This window comes from Pituophis catenifer, unplaced genomic scaffold, assembly GCF_029215685.1.
Source record: "Pituophis catenifer annectens isolate HBS135680 unplaced genomic scaffold, rPitCat1.0.hap2 SCAF_15, whole genome shotgun sequence".
NCBI lineage: Eukaryota > Metazoa > Chordata > Lepidosauria > Squamata > Colubridae > Pituophis > Pituophis catenifer.
Window position 1 is genome coordinate 16,360,188 of NW_027256895.1, and position 13,543 is coordinate 16,373,730.

At 37.2% G+C, this 13,543-nt stretch overlaps 1 protein-coding gene across 1 annotated transcript; it reads left to right on the forward strand.

Moving 5' to 3' along the window:
- Positions 1 to 703: 703 nt before the first annotated feature.
- LOC139324454 (vomeronasal type-2 receptor 26-like) lies at positions 704 to 13,074 on the forward strand. The gene is made up of 5 exons (XM_070954165.1): positions 704 to 893; positions 2,445 to 2,640; positions 3,938 to 4,229; positions 10,364 to 10,490; positions 12,164 to 13,074. Exons 1-5 carry the CDS (start codon positions 704 to 706, stop codon positions 13,072 to 13,074), a joined length of 1,716 nt encoding a protein of 571 aa, XP_070810266.1.
- The last annotated feature ends 469 nt before the right edge of the window (positions 13,075 to 13,543 follow it).

The window sequence follows — 13,543 nt, forward strand, 5'->3', positions numbered from 1 at the left end:
ACTTTAATAAATGGAATATAAACAATGAAACACCTACTTCCCTGACATAATATTTTCAATTTCTTTCCTTCCTTCTTTTATGAAATTTTATGGAAAAACATTAATACACTGGACTGTAGGAGTTTTAAGAAAAAAATGACTTTAATATTCAAATTACATTGTCATAATCATGGTCATCCCATTAGTTTTTGTTCTCTTTTGTTCATATCCCTAACTCAGGGGTCTGCAACCTTAAACACTCAGAGAGCCATTTGGACCCGTTTCCCACAGAAAAGAAAACACTGGGAGCCACAAAATCCATCCCATGGCTGACTGTTTCTTGAGCAGCCACAAAACTATCATATGTAGTTGAATTAAATGTTCTGTTTCTTCTGAAACTTTTCTTTTCTTGGATTTATCAATGGTTGGCCTACTGGGGGTTGAAAACCTCAATAAACCACATGCCAATGGGTTGTGGGTCACACATTAGCGGTTGTGACACGTATTTTGAGTGACAGGGAGCCACAGCAGAGGGGTGAAAGAGCACAGGTTGCTGACCCCTGCCGTAACTCTTACTGTCAGGTATTAAAGAAATATAACTTATTGCAAACAAAAGAACAGCCAATTATTATGACTAAAGATAATCCATAGCTTACAAAAGTCTCTCATTATTAAAAAGGTATTAAAAATTAGGCAAATTTCAATTTGTTTTACAATGCCTACAATGGAAGATTCAACTATAAAAATAGCTGAGCTTGTAGAAGTGGAAAAGATGGTCAGTTTGGTTAGAGAAAAAACAAAACAAAAATATTTGAAAGCCTGGAAAGATATAGAAGTTTTGTTGAAAGAAGAAAAGATCAAATTTAAGATGCGCGCCGGTCAGCTGATTTTTGGGCCTTCTGAGCCCACCAGAAGTAGGGAAACAGGCTGTTTTGTCCCTCCGGAGAGCCTGGCGAGGGGTGAGGAAGGCCCGTTTTTCTTTCTCACCTGGCTCCAGATCCTCTCTATGCATCTGGGGAGGGCAAAAACAGCCTTCCCCACCCCCTCAGAGGCCCTCTGGAGGCCTGAAACGGCCCATTTCCCAACTCATGGTTGGACAGGAACTGATGTTTTTTGCTGTCCCCAGCCTCCAGAGACTCCTAGAAATGCTCTGGAGGCTGCGGACAGCAAAAAAGTCACTTCCTATCCAACTGGGAGTTGGGAAATGGGCCGTTTTAGGCCTCCAGAGGGCCTCCGAGGCGGTGTGGAAGCTGTTTTTGCCCTCCCCAGATGTATAGAGTGGATCTGGAGCCAGGTGAGAAAGAAAAACGGGCCTACCGGGCCATTGCGTGCCAGGAGTGGGGGGGGGAGGGAGGTTGCGCACGCATGCGCAGAGTGGGGTGCATAGAATTATGGGTGTGGGCACGTGTGTGTACGAACCTCCTCCACCCGTCCCCCCTCCTGGCACGCGATGGCAAAAAGGTTAGCCATCACTGTTCTAGTCAAACCCATTGCTTAAGCAGGAGATCCTGTACCATTGCAGACAAAAGGTTGCCCAGTCTCTTCTTAAAAATCTCCCATGATCAAGCACCCACAACTTCTGTTGTGCACCCATAACTCCATCGGTTAATTGCTCTCACTGTTAGAAAATTTCTACTTAGTTCTAGACTGGTTCATCCTTTGATTATTTTCCACTCATTTTTTCTTGTCCTGTCTTCAGGTGTTTTGGTGACTAGATTGACCCCTTCTTCTGTTCTTCTATTACCCAATAGAAGGAAGTGCAGAAGACATACCTATGTTTTCTTCTCTTTTCATTCATTTTCTTTTTCTTACTTTCTACCTTTGTTTATCTTGCTTTTTATACTGTATTGAATATACACTGTTTTGGTGTGAGTGTGTGTACCCTGGATGGGTACACAAACACACACACATACACACACACACAAAAGAGACAGATACATACATACAAAAAATCTACAGAGTTGGGGACATCCAAAACTGGGCAGTTAAGCCCAGAGGGGAGGCACTGCTACATGGAAATCTTTCAAAGAAATTGATTGGGAAGATGCCAGCTCAGGTGCCAAAAACTTCAACATGTTGAGCACTGAACATTTTTGAGAGAACATAGAATTTAAAATTGGTAAATATTCCTCCATCACACTGTAATGATGAAATAACCACAATTAATGCTGCACGGTGACTTCCTGGTTCATGAACATTCCCTCAGGGTAGGAGGATAAGTGAACAGTTAAGTATACTAACATCACGTGTTATATTGATATGAACAATGGTGTGATATTCTTTTTCATGAGGGAGAAGAGAGGTAGAACTACGCTGCTAAGATTATTGGTAGTTGATTCTACATGGTTCTGGCTTTCAATCAGCCTAGTCTTGCCGTGTCATGTTAAAAAAATCAATGAGGGGTCAGACTATTTGGAATAAATCAGGAAGATTCTCAATCATGTTATCTTTGGCATTGATGATAGTCCTAGCTGTTGTACTTTATGGCCAGAGAAAGATTCCTTTAGCTAAATGTCCTATTAAGGCACCTCTGCCTATTGTCCACAAATATTACCAGCCTGGGGATTTTATCATTGCTAGCATTACCTCTCAAGTCTACATTTTTTCAAGTCCAGTAACTTTCCAAAAGCCACCTTCTGATGAAAGCTTTGATGATCTTTTGTAAGTATTGTAGGCTGGGGGAAAAAAATCTTCTATGGGTCTAGACAGTTTTTGTGCTACTTATATCATGTAAAGATTTTCTCTAAAGCTCACATTTTGGAATGAGGAGAAAAGAAAAGGGACGGGAAATTTTATTTAACACTTTGTGATTAAAAAAAGTTCCATGTGCCTATTTTTATTGAATATTGCAAATTGCAAAAGATATGATAATATCCAGCATTCAGATGTTTCCTATAATTAGCTACTAATATGAATGTGAGACATAATCATCTCACCTATAGGTTATTTGATAATATACAGTAGATATAGCTTATATTCTGGAAGACTGAGAAAAAGGAAGGTACTAAAATGCATCCCTAGTGAAAAAAATGTTCCTCTGAAGGAAAATTGTTATCTACTGTATCTATATTCTATCTGTCATCTAACTATCTAGTTATCTATCTAGTTATCTATCTATCTATCATCTATCTATCTATCTATCTATCTATCTATCTATCTATCTATCTATCTACCTATCTACCTATCTATCTATCTATCTATCTATCTATCTATCTATCTATCTATCTATCTATCTATCTATTTATCTCTCATATATCTATCACATACTTATCTATTTATCTACCACTCTATGTATCTACCTATCATCTATTTTTCCTGTAGTTATGTATATAAGTAATATATTATAAATATATATATTATACAGATATCCCAACAAATATATACAGCATATATAAAAGGGAAAAAGAGTTGGGCAAAGCAAGTTTAATGAACTTAATAGAAAAAAAGTTAAAAAATAGAAAAGAAAGCAAATAAAGATAAGACAAAACAATACATTACATTTCTGATCACCCTTTTTTTAAACATCTGCTAATTTGCCCTATAACCTCTCTGCTCTTTTTAGATTAATCCAAATTGTTCCACATAGGTGATCGGATAAAAATTCATATTTCATGGTTTTCCTCTGGAGAGCGGTTATTTATTCTGGTTCCAATTTCTAGTTCTTTAACAGAAACTTGTTCAGCATTTTTTTACATATGTTTCTTGGAGGCACACACTAGCTTCATTTTATTGGTTTTTATTTATGGAACACTTTCCTACATTTTTATGGTGAATTTATTTCATTGGTGTGGATTTATATTGTAAATGTACATACATATGAACAAAAATAATAATACTTATTCCATACAATAAGTCTCCTATTTTCAAGGGGCCAATTACAAGAATGATTCTGTCAGGATAGAATTAGTACTAAGATATAAAGAATGTGGTAACCTGGAACCTATTGCTCATAACCTAGGATGTTCACTCAGAATTACCAGCATGTCCTGGCCTTGATTTTTGCTGTGAAGGAACTCAATGAAAATACCCAACTTTTACCCAATGTCAGTTTTGGCTTCCACATCTTAAACAGCTACTTTCTGGCAAAGTGGACCTATCTAGCCTCAATGGAACTTCTATCCACTCAGGACAAATTCACCCCAAATTACAAATGTGATATTTGGAATAAGATTGTGGGAGTCATTGGGGGACCTACTTCTGAAGTCTGTCTCCACATGACAAATATCTTGAGCACCTACAAGATTCCACAGGTAAAAAACAAAAAACCAGGTTTGCTATGTTTAAGATACTTTTGTAAATGAGAGATGGAAAATCATAATCTTAATAATTTGCTAGATGGTGTATTTATGAAGCATTGTAAAAGTAGTTGATCAATATATAATTAGGTGTAGAAAAAACTGGCACAATTTGTTGTATTTTTTAGATTAAGTTAGAATTTTTTATTGGCCAAGTGTGATTGGACACACAAGGAATTTGTCTTTGGTGCATATGCTCTCAGTGTACATAAAAAGAAAAGATACATTTGTTAAGAATCATAAGGTACAACACTTAGTGATAGTTATAAGGTACAAATAAGCAGTCAAATCATACTAGGAAATAATCAAGGATTTCCTGCTTTCTAGCGAATATAAATCGTGCAGCACAGCTGATCGTCAGAAATACTGGTTCAACCATACCGGTAGCATTTATAACTACCGGTTCAGGCCAACCGGTCGGAAATGGAAGCATTCCACCCCTGCTTATTAAGCAAGGACTACATATGTTTTTCAGTAATACATCTATATGTCACTATACATTCTATATTAAAACCTGTTTTAATATAGAAACCCTGTTTTAAGGACTTTGAAAAAAAAGCTGTGGAAAATCTTGTATGTGAAAAGATTGCAATTGATGCTGTCCAATAGCAAAATGTTTTAAGAACACATATTTCCTGAAATACCTATGAATATAAATATATTAATTAAGATTTGTCATAAGAAATATTTAAATGATCAGAAAAATCAATAAGAAAAAAATGAATGAAACTAGTTTTCATGGTCTTTTGAATAAAAGTATCAGAAGATTCATTTCCATTGTCTTTGCCTTCTTTCTATGGCTTTTCCCCCCTCAAGATCTTATATGGGTCTTTTCCAATAATAAATGACAAAACCAAAGAAGATTTTTTTCACCAGATGTTTCCAAGTGGGATCCATCACTATCTGTGCATACTTGAGTTGCTACTGCATTTCAAATGGAGCTGGATCGGTGTGTTTATTTTTGATGATGACAATGGAGAGGTGTTTGTACAGGAAATACTTCCCTTATATTCTCAGAACGGTATCTGTGTGGACTTCTTAGAAGCATTCCCCAAAATATCTTTTTCAGGTGACATTGCTGAAACAGGAATGGAATGGTTTGCAACCTCACGTATTGTCACAGGAAGTAGTGCCAACGCTGTTATTATACTAGGTGAAATGCAAACAATCAGTGTCTTAAGAACAATTTTCCACTTTTCAAAATTTTATGAAGTAACAATTGAAAGTAGAGTGTGGATTATGACAGCCCAGATGGATTTTGCATCTCCTAGTTTAGCAAGAGATTGGGACATACATTTCCTTCACGGAGCTCTATCACTTGCTGTTCATACAAACCACCCTAGAGGATTCCAACAATTTCTGGAGGAAAGAAATCCTGCTTCAGAAAATAGAGATGGGTTTATCAGAATCTTCTGGAAAGATGTATTTAATTGTGATTTCTCAAATTCCAACTCAGAAGAGAGGAATGAGGATATCTGCACTGGGAAAGAAAAATTGGATAATCTGCCTAGAACCCTATTTGATACAAACATGTCTGGCCACAGTTATAGTATCTACAATGCAGTTTACATTGTGGCACATGCTTTGTATGCCATAACTATCTCCAAATTGAAAGATAGAGTAAAGATAAAAAATACGAGACAACAATATCTATTTGGAGAGCTCTGGCAGGTATCTTCCAAGAATGTTCTAGAGCTGTTTTTAATAGACAATTAAAGATTTTTATTTTTATTTATTTAGTTTGTCGAACATGTACTAGATAACAGGTATAAGTAGAAACATGAATATTGAGACAAATTATTACCCACTTAAGTGCTGGGAAGTAAATATTAAAGAGGAAAAAAATGCAGTTCTTCTCTTAACTCATAAAACTATTTTTTAATCATAAATCTTGAGATATAATGATGGTTACCTTCTGAGGAAAAATACAAAAATTAAAATAAGATACATTATATCTAAATAATTAAAGAAGGAACAAATTTCTCTTTATGGTTTTTCCCTTTTCTTTTTTAAATACAGCTTCTGAGTATGTGTTATATATTCAGAATGTTAAAAATATGTAATACTTTACATATCTCTGTATATATTTATGTTTTGAGTATATATTGATATATACATATTGTTTCTTTAACAGTAAACACATTGCAAACATTTACTACCATTAATATGTAACAATTTTATAATACCTTTATTACATTACTAAATTAAACATTAAAATATAAACTAACATAACAGGAAAAGGGGGAAGGGAATAATAGAACAGATTAAAAAGAGACAAAATTATTATATATAATTTTTGGGGAAAGTATATTTTTGAGGTTTGATGGCTAATAACATCACTTTTTTTTTGGAGTTTCAAGATAATCATATTCCATTGCTGGAATGGCCTGGGAATAGCCCAGACCTTAACCCAATTGAAAATCTATGTAGCCGACTAAAGAAGCTTGTTAGACAGAAGCGACCCAGCAATAAAACCCAGTTAATAGAAGCAATCATTCAATCTTGGTTTCACATTATAACAACTGCAGAACTAAAAGACTTGGTTCACTCCGTAGGTAGATGTTGTAAACCCGTAATTCATGCTAAAGTTTACCCAACTATGTATTAACTGACATGGTGATAATTTTTGTATATCTTGTTTTTCCTACGTGTTTCACTTTTCTTCTTTATACTGTAACTGCTATCCTAATAGCAAATCCTTCATAAAAGTAATTGCATTACATTCTTGATTAAATTACATTCTTTCCATTGATATATAATTTTATGGTACTATCAAAACTGAACACCTCAACAAGAGAATAATTATGGAAGCCATTGAAATAGAAAAATGCCCCCATAACATGAATAAACGTGATGATACCTCCTGCCTACCAGACATCTGGAAACTAGCTCTTGTCAACAAACGAGTCCCAGCACTCACAGACAGAAAAATCTACACCCCAGAAGCCAGACACACACACCCTGAGACCTCCAGCCAAATCACATTCCAGCTAGCCACAAAGATGAAGCCCTGCCACCTGGTGGAGAAAAACCAACCATACACCTGAAGCCAAGCCAATAGACACAGACTGGGACTCCCAACCAATCAGAACAAAGAGATGGGGCCATCCCAGCAAAGCAGACTACCAGCACCAGATTTGAAATAGTAATGGCAGTTGCTGCAGAAGATCCCTTGCATAAGCCTGATGATGGCAGATGAGATTCTGCCGAAACATTGCCAAAGTGCTCTCAATCTTACACGGGAGAAGACCCGAATACACCAAGACTTGCATACCTTTACCCGTGAAAATCTACGAAAATATACATATATATTCTCAGGTTTTCGCGGGTGTTTGTATGTAGGTCTTTGGTTATTCGGGTCTTCTCCCACGTAAAATTGGAAGTGTCTTGGCGACATTTCGATGAAGTCTCATTTGTCATCTTCAGGCTGGAAGCACGAAGCCAAGAACACCAGCCTGAAGATGACGAATGAGACTTCGTCGAAATGTCGCCAAGACACTTCCAATTTTACATGGGAGAAGACCCGAATAACCAAAGACCTACATATATATATATATATATATATATATATATATATATGTCTCCCACCTAGCAGTGAGAGCTTGCTAGGTGTTAGAAAAGAAAAAAGCCCAGAACCGAGTAGATGAGATTCTACTGAGCTGGAGCTACAAAAAAACCTTGGCTACGTAGGGAAAACCTGGCTAGAAGAAAAACACACATAGACCCTACGAAGAAGTAAGAAAATTGATACTATGCCTTTACAGGGAGGAGATGGGTGTGGCCTACTGATGAAAGCTAACGAGCTAGAAATGGATCTATTTAGGTCTCCCACCTAGCAGTGAGAGCTTGCTAGGTGTTAGAAAAGAAAAAAGCCCAGAACCGAGTAGATGAGATTCTACTGAGCTGGAGCTACAAAAAAACCTTGGCTACGTAGGGAAAACCTGGCTAGAAGAAAAACACACATAGACCCTACGAAGAAGTAAGAAAATTGATACTATGCCTTTACAGGGAGGAGATGGGTGTGGCCTACTGATGAAAGCTAACGAGCTAGAAATGGATCTATTTAGGTCTCCCACCTAGCAGTGAGAGCTTGCTAGGTGTTAGAAAAGAAAAAAGCCCAGAACCGAGTAGATGAGATTCTACTGAGCTGGAGCTACAAAAAAACCTTGGCTACGTAGGGAAAACCTGGCTAGAAGAAAAACACACATAGACCCTACGAAGAAGTAAGAAAATATATATATATATATATATATATATATATATATATATATATATATATATATATATATATATATATATATATATATATTCTGAGGTTTTCGCGGGTGTTTGTATGACCTACACACACACGCACACACACATATATATATATGTGTTGGCAATTGACTTGGATGTTGCTTCCTCCTCCCCCTCCTCCTCCCCTCCTCCTCCTCCTCTTATTTCTGCATTTCCCCCTTCAAAATTATTCATTTTACCAATAACAGGGAAAATGTGTGGCTCAGGATTTAAAGGGGGTAGAGTTCTTGTTGCTGTATGAGCTTTCCTTGTTTTCATGTCTTTTATTATCCAAACTAGGTATCATCATCACTGCTCCTGCATCTAAGTTTTAAATTGTGTTAGAATTATTATGAAGGTTCACCCTGGCCTCATTTCTTCTCCATCTTCCCTTCAATTTAGTTCCATAAGTTTATAAGAAATACTTTTTTAACAAACAGTGCTGGAGAAAATATTTCCTTTGATGACAGTGGACACATAATTGCTGGATTTGATATTTTCAACTGGGTCACATATGAAAATAATACATTTACAAAAGTAAAAGTTGGATGGGTTGACCCAAGCCCTTCGTCTTCTAAATGGCTCAACATTCATGAGGACTCCATTGTATGGCCCACAAGATTTAACCAGGTATAAATTTTGTACAGATTTGGGTATAGATTAACCTATGTTCGGTTGACTGAGTTTCATGTTTAATGAATAAAGTAAATAATAACAATAACAACAATAATAAAACATATTAAGAATGGTTGCTGGAACTGGGTATATCTAGTTTATTGAAAAGAAGGACTAGGGGAGACATTATAACAGTGTTCTAATATCTCAGGGGCTGCCACAAAGAAGAGAAAGTCAAGCTATTCTCCAAAGCACCTGAGGGCAGGACAAGAAGCAATGGGTGTAAACTAATTAAGAAGAGATGCAATCTAGAACTAAGGAGAAGTTTCCTGATAGTTAGAACAATTAATCAGTGGAACAACTTGCCTCCAGAAGTTGTGAATGCTCCAACACTGGAAGTTTTTAAGAAGATGTTAGATAACCATTTGTCTGAAGTGGTGTAGGGTTTCCTGCCTGAGCAGGGGGTTGGACTAGAAGACCTCCAAGGTCCCTTCCAATTCTGTTATTACATTATATGGCAGTATCTTGACAACCTTTTGAATAACTTTAAAAGAAGAGTATTATTCTGCTCAGGTATTTCTCAATCAAAGTGGTTGAGGACTCTAAGGGACTCCATTTTGTGTTCTACAAGAGTTAAATGGACACATACAATATTTTGCATAGGTTTGAGGATAACTTAAACCACATTCTAAATATTCAAAGGGTCCTTCTTCTCTTCCAACTGTAACAACAATAGCCCCATTGAGATACTGAAATCCTGTTTTGAATTAAATTGCTCTAAAACAGTGGTATGTGATTACAAGGCTTATTGAGAACTGGAAGAGTTACCGAAGGACTTAGGCTAAGTTGTGAGGGGGAAAAAATCTTGGAGGACAATAAAAAAACACTTCCATGCTATTGTTGAGGAACTGAATTTGATATTAAGTAGAATGAGGCCATTATCTTGGATAACTAACCAATGTCTGAGGTAAATTGAACCTGTTTGCTGCTTATTGCTTAGTGTGTATCGTTCACCAGATCCAAGATGAATACTATCAATGCCATGAAACTTACACACCATGTACGCAGTGATAACCATAATATCTCATTCTCATTCAATAAATAGAGAAAATATGTCTCTATGGTTTAATGAAAGGAATGCCCCATGGAATGCCAGAGCTACCAGACTGATTTCTTTATTTTTCATCTCCTTCATTCAGACAAGGCCCCAATCCCTGTGTAATGACTATTGTCATTCTGGTTCAAGTAAGGTCAAAATAGAAGGAAAGCCATTTTGCTGCTATGACTGCTTTTCATGTCCAGAAGGGAAGGTGACAAATCAGAAAGGTAATGTTTCTTCAGTTTATAGATACTAACCCATTAAAATCTATGTGCAATAATTTCAGAATGTTATGTAGTACTTTATGTGTTGTATAATAGGAGATTTAACAAAGACGGTTGGGATGGGTGAAATGTGGGAAAGTACATTATCCCTTTTCTAAGTAATTGCCACAAAATAAAACCCAAGAGGAAGACACAGATTCTGGAAACTAAAGGAAATTTAACATCAACTCTACAAAGAAAGTGTTCATGAAATACTGTTGACTTCACTTAAGATCAGCATTGCATTTGTAGTTCTGCTGTAACTTTGTCACTAAAGCCCTGATGAGCTACTCTATCTAATCAAAAACTTTGCTGGTTCTTTCAAATCACATGCATATTCTAATTTGCATCATTTGCATTGGTTTGCATCTCTTCCATTTTTAGGTTAGTCAAACTACTGTAGCTGCTGTAGTGTAAATCAGCAATTGTGGGATAATCTCCAGTTTTAAACAAACGCTTTAGAAAACCTGTGAGATGCATTTTTAAAAATAATTTGCCGTCCCCCAGAATCTGTTTGTGTCTGCTATTTTGAAAATGGTAATGAATATTTATGATGAGCGACAAATTCAAGATCCAACCTTTGTGATGAAAAACTGGCATCTAAAATTTTTGCTTTTACCAAGCATCATTTGCCTATTGCATATATTGTATGGCTTCATATCTTGCTTGCATGCCTGAGCTGAGCACGTGTGCCCATTGATATGGCTACGTGTGCCACCTGTGGCACATGTGCCATAGGTTCGCCATCATGGAGATAGGTAATAGAAAGAATGAGAATAATAATAGTAATACAGTCTTAGTAAATAGTTTGAGTGTTGTGGGAATTAATTGTTTAGCAGAGTGATGGCATTCGGGAAAAAACTGTCCTTGTGTCTAGTTGTTCTGGTTAATTTTTATTTGATTAATTCAAACTTATTGAATTAATCAAATAAAAAAAACCAGAAAACATAATTCAGAAACTTAGTTTAAATTCAGATGTATGGCCTGTCATTGACTGTATTACAGACATGATTTATTAGTGCCTTCAGCCTAAATCAGTGATGGCTAACCTTTTTGCCGTTGCGTGCCAAAAGCAGGGGGAGCGTGGGGGGGGGGTCGTGCATATGCGTGGCCACACCCATAATTCAATGTGTCCTGCTCCCACGCATGCGTGCGCGACCCCCCACGCATTCCCCCCACTTTTGGCACGTGATGGCACGGTGGGCCCCGTAGGCCCATTTTTTTGCTCTCCCCAGGCTCCAGAGGCTTTCTTGGACCCTAGGGAGGGCGAAAATGGCTTTCTCCACCCCCCCTGGAGGCCCTCCAGAGGCCAGAAATAGCCTGTTTCCCGACTACTGGTGGGCCCGTAAGGCCCAAAAATAAGATGGCCGGTGCGTGCATGCACGCTGGAGCTGACCTAGGGCAAAGCTCACATGCCCACAGATATAGCTCCACGTACCACCTGTGGCACACATGCCATAGGTTTGCCATCATGGGCCTAGATAATAAGTCCCAGAGAGCTTCCTATTGAAGCATTAACCATGGAATATTTTGCTAAATTTCTTACTTCTTTCAATAATACTTCATTAATACAGTAACTTCTACATTATAATAACAGCAATGAATTCATTAATTTATTTATTCATTAATTTCCTCAGACATGGATGATTGTTTGCCATGCCCAGAAGGACAGTATCCAAACAACAAGCATGATTCATGCCTTCCAAAACAAATAGTTTTCCTCTCTTATAAAGATCCATTAGGGACCAGTTTGGCCACTACTGCAATTGTCTTTGCCTGCATTGCCATCGTGGTGCTGGGGATCTTCATCAAATACCAGGACACTCCCATAGTCAAGGCCAACAACCGGAACATTACGTACCTTCTCCTCATCTCCCTTGTCCTCTCATTCCTTTGCAGTTTATTGTTCATCGGACAACCTGAAAAGGTGACCTGCCTTTTGCGACAAACTGTTTTTGGGATCATCTTCTCAGTAGCCATTTCTTGTGTATTGGCCAAAACCATCATCGTGATTTTAGCTTTCATGGCTTCAGTGCCAGGATCCAAGATGAGGCGATGGCTGGGCAAACATTTAGATAATTACATTGTTGTTTCTTGTTCTCTCGTTCAAGTCACTGTTTGCACTATATGGCTTGTAACCTCACCCCCACATCCAGACACTGATATGAACTTAGTGGCAGATGAAATCATCCTGGGATGTAATGAAGGTTCTACTGTCATGTTTTACTGCGTCTTGTTGTACCTGCTTTTCCTTGCCATTATTGGTTTTTGTGTGGCTTTCCAAGGCCGGCATTTACCAGATAGTTTTAATGAGACCAAGTTTATCTTCTTCAGCCTTTTGTGCTTTTGCAGTGTGTGGTTATCCTTTTTTCCAACATATCTGAGCACCAAGGGGAAATATATGGTGGCTGTGGAGATCTTTTCCATTCTCTCTTCCAGTGCAGGGTTATTGGGCTGCATCTTTTCCCCCAAATGCTTTGTCATTCTACTAAGGCCTGATCTGAATACTAAAAAACAGCTAATGGGAGGCAAGAAACAAGAAATATAATTCCATGAGTGGTTCAGTAAATGATACATTGACTGAAGATGACTCAGAAAATGGAACTAGTGCAGAATGAAACCACTGCAAGTCATGGGAATTATTTCTGAGTGCTTTAGGCATAAATTTCTCCTACCTTTTTGTCCCAAACAAATTGGTGAAACAAATTATTACCCCAGATATGTCTACCATTATTTTAATAAATGTAATATCTATTTTCCCTTCTTGTAACTTAATCAATATTGTGATAGGAGCTCATAATCATTTATGAAGTCAGTTTTCATCTTCTCATAAAGATACAATGTGAAAAATGCTAAATATTATGAAGATCAGATACTTTTTCTTTTTTTAAAAAAAATATGATGTTTGTATGTCCTGTTTCTTTTACAAGACCATAGTTATTTTACTAAAATGGTGAACTAAACATGAACAATTTAATCAGTCATGAAAGATGGTGGTGATGATGATGGTGATGATG